The 15,517-nt window shown below is 35.4% G+C and overlaps 1 protein-coding gene across 20 annotated transcripts in view; it reads right to left on the reverse strand.

Annotated features, from left to right (window-relative positions):
- Positions 1–540: 540 nt before the first annotated feature.
- The window catches only part of LOC129304991 (uncharacterized), a 28,264-nt gene continuing 13,287 nt past the window's right edge, over positions 541–15,517 (reverse strand). For 3 of the 20 annotated variants that reach the window (XM_054944869.1, XM_054944868.1, XM_054944871.1), the window contains 27 exons: positions 14,815–14,886; positions 13,850–13,945; positions 13,437–13,673; positions 13,087–13,270; positions 12,561–12,672; positions 12,346–12,432; positions 12,118–12,256; positions 11,715–11,811; positions 11,542–11,604; positions 11,186–11,295; positions 8,861–8,965; positions 8,656–8,729; positions 8,021–8,096; positions 7,383–7,604; positions 6,229–6,300; positions 5,333–5,404; positions 5,194–5,255; positions 5,008–5,110; positions 4,795–4,926; positions 4,406–4,549; positions 3,220–3,327; positions 3,065–3,115; positions 2,921–2,998; positions 2,728–2,841; positions 2,217–2,413; positions 1,234–1,303; positions 541–984 (listed from right to left, as the gene is read on the reverse strand). In XM_054944869.1, coding sequence (XP_054800844.1) covers positions 796–984; positions 1,234–1,303; positions 2,217–2,413; positions 2,728–2,841; positions 2,921–2,998; positions 3,065–3,115; positions 3,220–3,327; positions 4,406–4,549; positions 4,795–4,926; positions 5,008–5,110; positions 5,194–5,255; positions 5,333–5,404; positions 6,229–6,300; positions 7,383–7,604; positions 8,021–8,096; positions 8,656–8,729; positions 8,861–8,965; positions 11,186–11,295; positions 11,542–11,604; positions 11,715–11,811; positions 12,118–12,256; positions 12,346–12,432; positions 12,561–12,672; positions 13,087–13,270; positions 13,437–13,673; positions 13,850–13,945; positions 14,815–14,886 — 3,066 coding nt within the window. In that variant the 3' untranslated portion in view covers positions 541–795. The other 17 variants (XM_054944870.1, XR_008591827.1, XR_008591828.1 and 14 more) reach the window with 17 other exon arrangements.

Consider the following 15,517-nt stretch of genomic DNA (forward strand, 5'->3'; position numbering starts at 1 on the left):
AAGTACTATTCATAGGTATCGTAGGTTATAAGTTAGAATCCCCCCCCCCCCCTTCTTTTAGTTATCAAAAAAAAAAAAACAAAGAAATCTCCCCTTTTTGTGCTGAACAACATTAACAAGATACCATCAAAGTGTTTTGCAGCGTCGATATATGGTAAATGCATGTTGGGTTTGTTCCCTATGAAGGGGGACATAGCTAATTAAATGTGGACTTCTTTTTCATATATTTTTAGTTTGCAGGTCTAAAAAATATAAACATACAAAGTTAACAGATATCAGTTACAGATTTAATATATCTGTAGCATATTAATATATAATATATCTATATATACACACATCTTTCTACCCATTTAAAAAAACACGGTTTGCGTCAAACAAAAAAAAAGGCCAAGATTATTGGTTTCTCTTGATTCCAGTGTCCAGACTCGACCAGGATCCTTGTTTTTGTCTTCTGCGTTGGAGCATTTGATTTGATTTTTTTTCTTTTTAAGATTCGGCAACTGTTGTAAAAAGATTGGATTGCAATATGGCAAATACATAAATCGTAAAAGAATGGATCGATCAAAAATATTTTGCCAAAACAAAATTTAGAATGCATGATGCTAACAATGAACAAGAATAGATTTGACCCAACTAGTATACCCAAACAAATCTTGTCACCGGATAATGTTCCTGTAACCAAAAAAACTCAACCGTCCTCGCCATTACCTTCAAAAAATTTCTCCTCCTGCTGCTATTTCAACTATTTTAGTGATGTATCTCTTTTGTACAACAGTATGCAAAATGTTGATCACCTCACATTGTTCGCAGAAAGCCACGAACTTCAATTAAGAAGCTATTTAGATTTTTCCTAAATCTTTGGTAATTAATTCGATCAAGGGAGGAAGAAAGCTGGTTCGCACTTGTAAGTGTGTGTAATGCATTTGCCAATCTTGATCTGAGTCTTGGATCAGATTGTCGTTCGATCAAATCATTTCCCAATCTCTGTAAACAAATGCAATCCAGAAAGGAGTATATAAAATCAAGCAGGGGGAAAAAGCGATAGCTTTATAAAGAGAATTGTTGGTTCAATAGGGGCGCATGAGAAAATAGCTGGTCTAGAAAACGAAGTCCATGTATGTAAATTGACTCGCATATTCTCCATCGAAGGGGGAAGAAATCATTGGAGAAGATTTATGCAAGCATGCCCATACTTTACAACTCAGGATTCCAGAGCAAGTTTCAGATACATACCTGATAGAGGCCTTGCTCACAAAGGATTAGTGGAAGGAGAGCATCCGCTGCAGCGCTGACCAAATCACAACTGCAAAAAGAAAATCAATGCAGTTAGAAAGCAGTTCAGTTCACTAAATTGCAACATATATATGGCCTGTGTTAAGGGCAAACCAATAGAATGACAGGACTCTTCTTTGTATTACTCAAGCCAATTACGGGGAAAATAACTCTTACAAATATGAGGATGGATAGAATTGAGGATATGAATAAGCAACTATAAGAATATTACTACAGCGCACAGTACATAAAAAAACTGCAAAAAGAAAACTAGTTTTTATTTTTTTGACCAAAAGAAAACAAGATAGTTGACTAGCTTTCAAGATGCTAGATTCCCTCTCATATGTCATTCAGAAAATGCTTCACGTCTCCTTGCAAAACACTGAGCTCCCTAATTTTCCTTCCAGCAACTCTCTCTTCCAGCACACTAAATAAAGAACAAAGCTTCGAATTTGCCAGAAAACATGAACAACAATATCCCCACATCAACTTCAGATTTGCATGCATCTGCATTGGACCTTAAATCACACATTTACCATGTCGCATGCAAATGACAGTATGTCAGGTTTCAAAATGTTCTGAACTTCTGAGGGATTTTGATTTGAAAAAACATACAAATGAAAGGAAATTTTTTTTAGCAAAGATGCTATTCTTTCAAGTTATTACTACAATTCATCCAAAACAAGAACAAAATGCATCACCAGATAATTTAGAGATAGCATTTAACAAAATTGTATCAACCAAGAGGTAGAATATCTGTTATCTTGACCTAATTTGCATTTAAACTTTCTTCTTCCCTTTTACCTCCCTTCAATTTCAACTTGTGATCATTTTTCTTAAGGAAACAAATGAAGGGAAAATATTCAACTTGCAACCACTCAATTATATAGCCATGTCGTTCATTCGCATATTCACATACAAATAACCGTAGCATACTTATTCACCTGTAATCTTCAAAAAGAAGTAACTGCAGCAATGAACGAAGGAACAAGCTCAGCAGGCCTTCCTGCAAGTTCCCATTTGAATCCTTGAGACCTGTGCCGTGTGCACCCAAACCTATTCTACCAGCAATAGTCTCCTTGTAGTGGTATGACGCAAGACCTTGGAGAGCTCTAAGGCACTTGTTAACCACATCTCCATCCTGAAAAATTGGCAAGGTTACCAAATTAACCACTTGGTAAAAGGGAAAGTCGAATTTACAATGCTGGAATAAATTAATTTGAATGAAAAAGCAACATGGCACAATTCTGGTGAAATTATTCATTTCTTTTTCCTTTTTTAAAATTTAAGAAATTTATTAAGGAAAAATTCTTAAATTAGTAAAAAGCTCTGTGAGCTGAGTTTTTTTTTTTGGTTGGGTTTGATCAAAGCTTAAAGTTTCTCAATTGAATTCTATAGCTTGTGGTTTTTTCTTGTTTGTTCCATTTAATGTCATTGGCACGAGACAAATGTTACCTGATGATGGAGACCGAAATCAAGGGTTCTAAGTACATGAGCAAAGGCTTCGCTATTTAGTTGTGCAAATGTCTCAGGATAGACTTCCAATAGATGTGACAGTAGAGAGAAATACTGAAAGTGAAGCATACTATATATTAGGATCTTGGCACTAATTCCGGTACTTTTTCTACAATATGGACAAATATCTTACACTGTGACAAAGTTTAGGGTATTTGAGGAGGTCCATAGAAACCAACGGTGTGACTATGTGGAGGCCAAAGTAAACCACCTGCGAGACCAGCCATCAGTGATCCATTATCCTTGTATGATACATGTAGAAGTAATGTAATAATACCTGAGATATGTTAGTGCCTTGGGTCTCAATTGAATCTGATGAGAAATCGATCTGTCATATTCAATAATTTTCAGTTACGTTGGTCAATTGCATGAGAAAAAAAGTAGAGAACTTTACAATTGTAAAAATAAACAACTTCAACATGAAAATTTTACCATGTCCTTAGAACAGAGACTTGTGAGGAGTTGAAGAAGGGCACGCAAATCTTTATACTTCTCTGTTTTAGCCTCACTGAGTAAGCTGCTTGAATGACTTATCAATATCTGAAAAACATGCAAAGATAGACGTGAGGGAGAACAAAAGTAGAAAATAACAAGAAGCAGTGAATTATCAAAGACTCTGGAAAATCTATAGTGAAAGTAATTGTTCATTGACTTTGCATGGTACAACAGGGTGATAATATTAGATCAGTGGAATTAAAACAAAAACAAAAAAAAACAAAAAAGTAGAGCGGGACCCAAATGTGAACAAAATGTTCTTGTATCCCATATTCCCCATGCCAAATTGCTCCTGTAGTATTTTATTGACTTTTAATCCTATACCTACCCAGAAGATGCTAAATGTTATAAATTCAGTATGGAAGCTAAATTGAACTATGAATCTGAGTACCACTAAGTTCTCAAATGAAACTTGAAAATTACTGAGAGAAGGACAGGTTGTAAAAGAAGGAAGCATGAATTTGTGCCTTGTACCACATTAACAGTTGTCCTTCCTAACTTTTCACTCTCAAGACTTGCAGATGGATTGAAATGGATTAACATTTTTGTAATCCCCAGACTGATGAAGAACTTGAGGTGGCACAAATCCTTTGGCAAATATTTATAAAAAATTCTTGTACATGAGTCTTAGGAATGGGCTAACACTACTAATAACTAAGAGTGCAACTTATTAAACATGTGAAATATCTTATGGAACAGAACTTTTAAGAGCTGAATGCACACTGACTGATTTGTGGTGGGGAGCCACAAAAGAAAACTCTTCAGCCCTTTAACTATCAAAAAGAACACACCGAGTCCAATGCCAGATTCTAAATTTCAAAATTTTCCTTCTAACCAAGTGTATGCTCATTTAAGAACCAACGTAAATTATTAAAGAAACTGACGCAGGACAAGGAAGAAAAGCAAGAAGGGAGAAATAGATTGTGATAACTCTAAATATTAAACACCAACCTAGGGCAATTTATAAGAAACCCAAAATAAAATAACTTAAATTAAAAGAAAGCATAACGAATGAAAACAACTGAGGATGAAACAAAGCTTAATGTAGGAAACAAAATAAAGTCACAAACTAAACTACTGAAACATAAAATAAATCATTCCACATTCCCCATCAGAAACTTACCCTACCAATATTGTGAGATGAGTAGAGCTGAAGCAAGCGCATGCAGAAATTAACAACAGCAACAGTTTCTTGGGCCTCCAAGTAAGTAATTTGTCCACCAACCCAATCAACAACAAACTTAAGTAGCAGGTAGACAACTGCAGACTAGGAAAGAATCGGATATCAGTATAGAACAATAGTGTGAGGAAGTCCGAAGTTTTGAATTATGTGAGTAAGACTGGAATTGCAAAACAAAAGTGTACTTTAATGCATCAAGAAATAGGAATATTTACATGATTAAACTGAAAATGCTCATAAAGCTACAAAGAAGCAAAGGAAATTACAATCATGAGACCAGCACTAAGAAATAAAAATCTGTAACTCAAGATGCCAGAGAATGTTAATGCTACCTCATGTCTATAGACTTCAAGAAGTACTAGTACAGAATTCAGTATAGAGAATCCTAGCTCATAGAGTGCCTTCTGTGTTCGAGGTTCAGAAGCACTTGCAGCTCCACGTAACCGTTCTAGCATGCAGCTGACCTACATATTTATCTAAAATGTTATTGATGAACTTTTTTCCCCCCACAAACATGAGGTTAAACTAAATTCTTGTGCCCTCACCGACAAGATGACATCTGGTTGTTGAGCAATACTTTTGAAATCACTTTTTCTGGACAGTTCCACTATATATGTTGCTATGTGACCCATAAGATTTCTTACATATCTTGGTATAAAAAATAGAGAAACATCACTACACAGCATCAGAAAACTCCAGAAATTATAAGAAATTTCAGAGCAAACACCCACTGGTTTGACGCTTCTGAACTCATGCCTGAAGCTGAACGAACAAGCGTTTGAGCAAGTGATCGCTGAGACAAAAAATGATCGCACTTAGACAGGTCACAGCAACAAAGTTGTCCAGGGTTTAAGTCAGCGGATTCCTTACTTGATGAGCAGTGTCCAATAAGAATAAGGTCTTTTCAACAGAAAATACAGTTGCCAGTTCATTCCATGAATTCTGCAAAAGATATCATTTTTTTTGGAACACACGATATTAAAAAGAAAAGAGAATAACCACTACAGCTCTAGAATTAGAGTAAAGAAATCCTCTCACTTAAAAGCAAATTATCTAGGAAAAAGAAAAGGCCAAAAAAGCAGCAAAGCAATCCAATCATTGTGTCAGAGGCAAAGATTACCTTGAAATATGAGACAATCATATCCAAAAAACAAAGTGAGATCATAAAAAAAAATGGTAAACAGAGCCTAACCATCCCAAATTTTACAAGGCAAACTAGATATCATGCATCATTGATCACTTAAGTCTAGCAAAGGGGAGCACAGCACTCAAAAATTTCGTGCTCAAGGATAGAGCACAGTGGGCAAATCCTGATAAAACATCAATACAAGATCAGCAAGTTGACTGACCAAATAGGGGGATACTGGGGCTAATCAGTTCGGGACATATAGATTGACCTGCTATTTAACCTATTCAATATCTTCTCAATGTAAAAGGATAAGCGGATTAAACATGCTAAAATTGAAGAAAGGATGTAAAGAAACATGCTCCAGTCATTTTAAATTATCCTAACAATTTACAGTTACTATTTGAATATTTCATGGCAGTCCAATGCCGCCCCTCAATCAGAGATAGGCTCCCTTGTTCCTCTGGACTACGCAATGTATTAGTACATGCAACTATTGGACCAATTATACGGGGAAGAAAAAGAGAGGAATAAATTAGATTCTGGAAAACATACATATTCTTAACTTTGTACCATGAAATAATGCCAGAATTTGGCGTGCCGTCTATATAAAGTACATTTGGCTTAATTATCCACTCACCAGAGTAACAAGATGGATGCATACATGCTTTTGCTGAACCAGTGAATGAAATAACTGGTAACAAGTGAGGCCCTGGGAAAAATTACACCAATCACAGATCAAGCTAGTTTAAATTCCCAATGTCTTTTTTATAAACTCCTCTTTCAGGTTTTGAAACATTTTAAGATCTAAAAATTAATGAAAAAGCAAAGACTAAATACCTGATCAATTAAAGCAAAAGTTTTCAAGTGCCCAGACCATTCAATTTTTTTTTTTTTAATAACACAGAACCATTCAATTTTATAACCAAAAGTCATAGTTATGTTATCAGCAGACAGGTGACAATAAATGTACATATGTTTCCTATTACCAGAGAACATGCGGCAAATATTGAGTTTTTCCTTAAAATGAATGCCTTAATCAACCACCAATTTTAGTAGTTTCAATAATCTCTATTTGTATAAATAAATATTTAACCGGATACATACTTACATTTTAGGACTAGCTCTTGAAAAATGCTCATGAAAGTCAATTAGTAGTTTCCCAACCATATGGTGTTTGACATAGAGTACATGAATTTTAATTCAATGCTTAAATCTAATTTCTCGAAAATAAAAAATGAATGCTAAACTTATTTTTATACTCAAAGGAAAACAATATCTCATTATGTTCTTGACACATAAGTCAACCAAAAACAGACAAATGTCAATGTAAAATAGAGCTCATGGGAAGTCCCAAATTGAAGGGTCCTAAGTAACCATCATACGAAAACACAGGTCCCACATTAATACCTTTTGCAGTTATTCATGAATGAAATAGTTCAATACTGTATTTTCAACCAATAAATATCATTTTTACAGCCAGTATATAACGGAATTACGAGGCATAGCCTCATTGATACAAATTACCTAGTTTCATGGGTAACTCAAGAAAGAACAAGGAAGTCAAAAAAAAGACCGTGTCTATTGTACAGAACCAGATTGGCCATCATTTATGAGATCTGTTCACACAATATGTTTGCATGCTGAGCTAATTAAAATTAATATGCATGAAGAGATTATAGTTAATAATGCACATAATTAATACAAAGGCAACCTAGTGAAATAAGCATGTGCAAACAAGTGGTTGAAAAGAGACCTAAAATTGTTGCAATCAAGGGGGTTTCAAGCTCAGACCTGCAGAAAATTTTCCCCTGGATATGATGTAAGCGTTATCAAGGATATGCGAACAATAATATCAAGGACAATTTTGCCTTGGTTATGCTCTCCAAAGAAACTAATCAAAGCCTCTTTTGAACTATGTTGATGGTGATGACCAGAATTCAAGATGTTGACCCCAACCCCATCTGAAGACATTAGGTAAGTACGAGACCATCTTGCAAGGAACCATACAATTGACTGCACAGAACAAAAAGGGGATCAGAAAATATATAGTTCCTGATAAGAAATTAACTAACGAACTTCAAAATGCAGTATCATACTTCAATAATGACTATAATTTTAATACTAATTCACCAACCTTGCATTGCAATTCCAAATACCACCACCAATTTATAACACTTCACTTCACTATTAAAAAATGGCTTATATAAATGACGATAACTAAATTATCCCAAGAGAAATATACCACCTTAGTTTAAGTAAAATCACAGTTGCTTAAACTGAAGGTTAATAGTATGGGAGCAAAATAATTCAACCGACCATTTGCAAACAAATTTCAAAATGCAAAAAATTTTAACAACAGTCCCAGGACACTCTGTCACTTGCTACTACAATAAAACCAGAATTTAAGCAAGAAACTAATAATGTGCTACCTCCATAAGTCGAGGACTGAAAATTGATGCCCTCATTTCTGGATTTAGGCACTGCTCAGCAAATCTTATAATTGAGCTGCATCATTAGTTAGGAAAATGATTTCATGGTTACAATCAAATCAGACATCATATCAAATACAAACCTCAAACATATAAAATAATATCAAAATTATCTAGCACTTAGTGCAGGAAAAGTGAAATGACTTGAGCATAGGTCAAGACAAAATATTTAAGTTCGATCAAGTATGACATAGTAACCTGACAAAGGGTATTTCAACAGAATTTTGATTTTCTACTTCCCCTGTTCACGACAACTGATAAGGAGTCCTTTGATTCTTTAAGTTCATGACTTTCAGTCTTTTATTCATCAAGCCCACAAAAGAAAGATGGCAAATTTTTTACAATCAGCCTGCACCAAGTGCAAACCAGATGCAGTTCCCATTTATAGGAATGTTGTGCTTTCTACTTCCAGTTTTTTTTCTCTCCATAAAAGCAAATAATTTGTTTGGTTAAATTTTTCATAGCTTACTCTAGTGCTTCTTAAAAGCTTCAGCTGCTATTAGGAAGCATGTTGAAGATGTTTACAAAAAGTAGCTGAGCAGAGACCCTAAATCATAAGAGAGAAGGCAGGTTACCTGGAAAGCAATATGACAGGATGCTTATCTGCTTCAACAACATCAACAAATTGGGTTTGTATGGCATTAGGAACCTAAATATCACAAGAACACGCCCTTCCATGATTATTCGCATCACTCTACTGTCCCCAGACACAGATAAAAAATTAAAAAAGAAAAGCAAGAAGAAAGAAAAGCAAGTAAGGAGAAAGTGCAATCCACATGCCAAAGGTATTTCTCCCTCTCCTTCATCTGCAATTACATGGCCAATAATCAGCAACAATGAATAAAGTTCTTCCAATGTTTCAGTCAAGTCAACAACGCCCCTGCCCTACAAGTAAAGTAAACAACTTCAGCCATGGAAAACCACTTGCAAATTTTCCGGTATGTATATATATATATATATATATCAAAGATGATAAAATGGTGTAAAGAAAGGACCAAAAGATAAAAAAGACAATAATGTAAAACTTAAAACACCAAACGTCACAGAACTTGATCACCAGAAATTGAAATTTTACAAACGCAGCATCTGAGATTAAAACAATGCATGCTTTGTGCATAAGAAGGTATAGAAGTGATCCATCTACAACTCAAATAGCAAGCACCGGTAGGCTTTATATTGGAGAGCTAATTCATAAGGGGAGGTTTTGGAACGTGAAATTCAATATATGGCATTAAGACATATATAAAAAGGCTTGTTGGATTATAAATCAGCATAGTTCTTTCAATGCAAAAAAGTTGCATCTTAAATGGATTATAAATCAGCCTGTTTTCCTAGGAAGTCCATTTGAAAGGCAAGGCATCCAATGAAGAGTTGAAAATCCATTTCATTTCAAAAGCTTAAGTTGTGAGGAGAGGGTTGATTGATGGATTTTTTTTTTTAAAAAAAATCAAATCAATAAATCACAACCTCAAAGGAAAGCCCTTTGTGCTTAAAGCAAGAGCAAAGCATAGGTCTACCAGGTGCTCACATATTTATTTTATTAGAGGATTAGATAATAGAACCAGCAAGGATCCAACTCTCAACCACTAGGTCAGAGAGACCCGGATACCAAGGATCGCTTCATGCCTATTACTAAAGCTGTCAATTGTCAATAGAAAGTTTTTAAATGGTTTAAACATGGGACACAACAATAACTTAAGGGCAAGGAATAGGGTGATTTTTAGGTGGTTTCTAATATGACAATAGAGATTGATAGAGACTTGCAATTTTGGGGAAAAATTTTAAAGGAATTCGTTTGATTAAATGGACTAAAATTAGCCTATGCTTCAGCTTACCACCAACAAACGAATGACAGATGACCAAACTAATGGTGTTAACAAATGTTTAAAGTGTTATCGAGACACATGATAGAGATTTTCCTAAACAGTGGGTGCAGAGGCTGTCCCTAGGAGAATTTTTGGTACAACACAACTTATAATTCTCCTTACCAAGGGGCACATCAAGCACCACTTCCAACTCATCTGCCTTATCTAGTTAGCAATTCCTCCAATGAATAGGTGGACAGGAGTTGTACTCACACATCCAGATACTCAAGCAAAACCCCCAAAGGCCTAACACAGAATGACAACATTGACAATTGATCATTGATGAATAATCCAGCAAGATACTAATCTCATCTGGGTTCCCTTTGTTTATAATAATCAAACAATACATGAGAGGTCATTCATATCCCTCAATAATAGGGATTTTATTATCAAAAAGAAAAATTGAATTAGCCTCATAATCTGAACAGATTCAAAGAGATCTATCAACATTTAATTGAGGATGACCAACAGACATAGCAGGATACTAACAAAAAGAACAGATAGGGACTACTAAGTCGATGATTTTGTTTGCCTAAAATTGCACCTTATTCAAAGAAATCTGATCAATAACTTCTCCCTTCATAAACATGCAGCAAGATATTTTGGGCGACAAAGATAGTTAAGAGGGTGGATAAGGTGGCCCATCAACAGGAACTACGCCCAAATCCAGATTACATCCTGTATTTTAAGTCCTAACTCAAGAAGCATGTTGATTAACTATAGCTGAACAGGGAAAGCTGACATTCGAACTAGCACCTTGGACAGGGAAGTACTCAGAAGAGGGAGTTTGCCAAAGGCCCATACCCAAGAGTGATGACGAATTACCAGCATCATAGATGCAACCTGGGTAGACTTACCAGCACTGCAACAGCAGTTTGCAGAATTTTCACTGATGCACCCAGGAGCAACGAATCCTTGAGGTCAAGGATCCTCTCAGGGGGTGACATTGATATATGGGATAGGCTGTAATTAGAGTCGGTTGGTTAGTTGAATAGTTTGTTAGAATTATTTAGATGAACTAATTCCGTAGGGTTCCCTATGAGATATGGTTAGAGAATATATTCCAATAAGTGAGAATAAAATGCAATAGTTACTCTTCCAGTTACTCAGATATCTGATATCATTGTCAAATTAGTAATTTTTTAGCGACATATTTCTAGCATTTTAGAAATATATCAGACTGGTAGCTCAAATTCTTCATCCAAGAAAGCTATCATTCATGACCAAATAGACAATCTACCTGATTAAGGCGTCGAACCCGCTCAGAAAATAGTCTTGTGAGCATAGGAATTGTAGCATCAACTGCAGCTCTTGCAATAAGAGCATAAGAACTTAGCCTTTCATCCATGGCTGCAAACACAAAAAACAAATCAAAATTCATTGAAGCCCTAGACGATGAGGTTAGTCTAACACTCCAGCTCAATATTTTGCAAAGTGAATAACGGATTCCATTGCTGGAGTTCAATTGGATAGGTTCGAAGTTTGCTTCCTTTAGTTAGACCAAATAGTAAAGTTCAGCAACAACAAAGAATGTAACAATTTAATAATGACAACTAAAATTTAGCATGCGCAGCTCAGTAAATATTTATTCCATACCAGATATGGAAGCATGAAGATAGTTTGTCTCTGCTTCATCATTAAATGCCGATGCAGCAGCCACTAAATAAAACAAGAATTATTGTTATGATAAATAGCATGTGGGAAGAAAAGAATGGAAATAAACAAATAACAATGACCAACAATAACGGAAAGCTGCTTTTAGGAATTACTTTTTAGCTCGCATTCAACAATAAAGCCAAAGAGATTGGCTGCAGCTTTTATCCCTTCTGATGGAAGCAGAGCATCCCCGGTGACAGCATTCATTGGCTGAATTCAAATTATATAGTTTAGTTTGATAACCATAACTAAAAAAGCATATAAACTTCGACTTTCAATTGGAAAAATGCTTATGCCATATTAATCAACTTCCATTTTGACTAACAGTGACGAAATTGCAGCATTCATTTAGCTTTGCAAAATGTAAAACTTTCATGCATTAATTATAAGAAATAATAACAGGCTTTACTAAATTACTAGGCATTACATTTCACCACCACCCCAAAGACGGCATAACATAGAAACACGTCCAAACAAAATTAATTAATGCAAATCAAATTGCATCTGAATAGATACCATAAGAAGGGCAGTCCACGTATCCAATAAGACATCACGTGCTTCCCAGCTCCAAGTTTCCTCTTCTGTGTTGCTAGTCATGAGGACTTTAATTACTTCAGACATCAGCATTGACAGAAAGGTCAGAGTGCCAAAGGACCTAAAGTATCAAAGGGAGAAAGCTTACCCATGTCAATCAATTATGAGATAAATACCGACTACGAAAACTACAATTATGAGGATGCTAACCTTATGGATTTTAGGAGATTGTCAAAAATGTATGGAGTTGTTATACTCGCAATGGCCAATAAGGCACGGCAACCATCAATCATCTCACTGAAATCAAAACAATGAGAAGGTCAGATTTTAATAGTAAATAACAATAAAATTATACTACTACTATGGTGAGGTGGTTGTGTGCGCAGGTCCAACTGGCATTTTAAGGAGATAGGGAACTAAAAGACCTTTCACTCTTCCCATCTTCAATTGCCTTTGAAACAACATCAGGAGGATCTACCCACTCTATTATCCCAGATAACAGTTGCAGAAGATGATGCTCATGCATTTTCACATCATCTAGATCATGGAACAAAGGCACCCAAATTTAGATTTAGAATTGGAATTATTGGAAAAGGGAGTAATGCAGAAAAGCAAGTCAGAGTGCCTAATCAAGGATCCCTGCTTAGCAATCTATGTAATTAAGCAGAACCTAGAGTTATGGTAGCAGTTGAATTGTTCAACTTCAAAGCTATAAACATAAAAATCAATTTTAAGCTGTGAAATTATAGTCCTGAACAATATTCAACTCTAGAAGCATATAATCTAGAAATAAAACCTTATCCTCTATGGCTGTATTTATATTCATCAGATGATAATTCTTAAACAACATCGAGTTCGTAGAAGAAAGATTTAAAATACTCATCAACTAAAATATTGTTTTGATGAAATAAACAAACAACTAATGAAATGTGGAAAAGGAAACCATTATACCAGAAGCAAATAAAGTTCCTGTCAAGGAGCAAAATTGTACAATTAGTTTTCTTGCAGAGGCAGAAATAGGGCTGTCAGGCCGGCGGCCTTCACATGAAAATTTCTGCCTCAATGCTGCATATAAGTTCAAAAGCCATCCAACATGACCACTTAACAATAAAACATCACGCCAAGCTGGACCTGGCTGCAAATAGCATCAGAGAAGGGTGAAGTATCATCAGTAGGGATCTATGGATAAAATTTCTAATAATGAAAGCAGGAATTTTCATGCCTAATGACCAGCAGTAAACCATCTGTCACTATTTGTTACTTTATCAACTGAATTTTCATAAACAAAACAAATCTATTACCTGCACTAGGCTACATTCAGACCTTCTCAAAGAATCCCCATCTTGCCTAACTCCATCGGAGAAGACATTCAGACCGGCTTTTGCCTCACCAGTATTGTAATGAAAATCCCAGTTCAGGATTTGAAGCATGAGATGCAATGAAGCAGTGCAAACCTTAACCTCAGGCACAGCAGAGTTAGATTCAACAATCCTATTTGTGACCTTGGAAGCAGCTTCTTGTGCCCAACAGTAGAACATCTATTATTAAGGCAATGTAAAATAAATAAATAATTGTGGACAAAAAGAATGGTCACATTAATACAAAACCAAAGAAAGACGTCCAAGAATAAAGACCATTCTGAAAGGAAAACTTCAATTAACTGAGAAAATCTGACAGCATAATGCGGGAAGAAGAAAACAGAAACTGGAAGGACCTTTAGGTAGTCTAGCTCAAGAGACCTCCTGCACTGCTCATGAAATTCCCTTGGAAGACCCATGACACTTGAGGTAGATGGAGAAAATTCTGATACCTATAAACAAAATATTCATAGCAAAATCAAGGGGGGAAAAAATTAAATAGCTGAAGCAGTAAATGGTACTGAAGACCTGGCCAGGAAAAAAGAAAAAGAAAAAGGTTGAAAACTGTATACTCTGCATTTTGAAACAGGAAATGATTATAGGTATTTATAGCTACACAGAATCAAAGGAGATTAATCTTCCTTATAAAACAGAGCCTCAAACAAAAATAAAAAATAAAAAAGGGCAAGATAACAGCTATAATACAATTAATACAAACGAGTTCACAATAAACATTTGGCTATCTAATAAAGGAAATATCCTTCTAAACTCAGGACTGATTACAAGGGAATCTGTTGTCACTTATTTATTTGGCGACAAATAAGCTAAGGCTGATAATTAGAGCCTCTTCTATGAGGAATGGAAGAGGAAAAAAGGGAAATATGACTAATTTCCTAGGCCATTGTAGCTGGAAATAACAGGAAGTGACAAGAAAATGGAAACAGAAACTCTTTGCTTGACTTTTCAAAGGTCGAGCACTCTTCCATAACTCCCCTGCCAAAACATAATTCTTCCTTGCCATCCCAGTCTCACTGCACCAAACCCTAGGAAATATGATAACCAGCAGCTGCACAGAAATTGGTCCATTTGCATAATGGGCTTGATATTTTGCCAGCCGCCTCATTTGCTCCTCTCGATTTCTTCAATACGTCTCAAACAGAGCAGCAAAAAAAAAAAAAAAGCAAGATAACAGCTATAATGCATATCAATGAACACCAAATGAACAGTTGGCCATCTGATAAAAAAAAATCCTTTTAATTAATCTCAAGATTGATGATGGAATCTCAGGATTTTAAATATGCTACAACAAAGTTTTATGTACCAATGATTCCAGGAAGTTGATTCCAGCAAACTGCACATCTAACCCATGAATCCCTATGATCGCCTGGTTCACCTGCAATTTATGAAATTCTAAGCATACATGAAAAAGGGAAGTTGGAGTTCAAAATAGAAACTTTGACTGAAAATGTAACAAAAAATTGAGGGGCAGGAAAAAGAAAAATATGCAAACCAAATATAATGAAGAAAACAGATTAACAGAGCAGCCCTAATGCAGACAAGAAAACCACTTAGGGTTTTGGAATTAAAGACAGTTGGCAAATGGGAACAAATTGGGATCCAATGAGGTGCAGATAAGATACTATGGGAATATTTGGTATTTATTATAAATATTGTATAATCTTTATTAGGTTTCATTAGACATTATTAGTAATTATTTCCCCTTGTGTATATATAGTCAGCTATTCTAATCAAAGAGAAATATCATTTTCTCTTAAATTCTACATGGTATCAGAGCAAATGATCCAGTTCGTCATTAGGGTTTTCTAGGTTATGGTTTGTGCAAGGAATTGTGTAAGTGTGTGTTTCGTTTTCAGTTTACATCTAGCAAAAGCACATTTGGAGAGCCAACTAATTGTTGGATTTGGCAAAAACACATCCAGATGTAATTTGAATGTGCTTTTGAAGGTTACCCAAACAAGCCTTGAGGTGTTCTGTATAGCACCCTAAGGCTGTGATGCAGGTAC

Source organism: Prosopis cineraria, unplaced genomic scaffold, assembly GCF_029017545.1.
Source record: "Prosopis cineraria cultivar Desert tree isolate PC_DT_omini unplaced genomic scaffold, ASM2901754v1 PC3, whole genome shotgun sequence".
Classification (NCBI taxonomy): Eukaryota; Viridiplantae; Streptophyta; class Magnoliopsida; order Fabales; family Fabaceae; genus Prosopis; species Prosopis cineraria.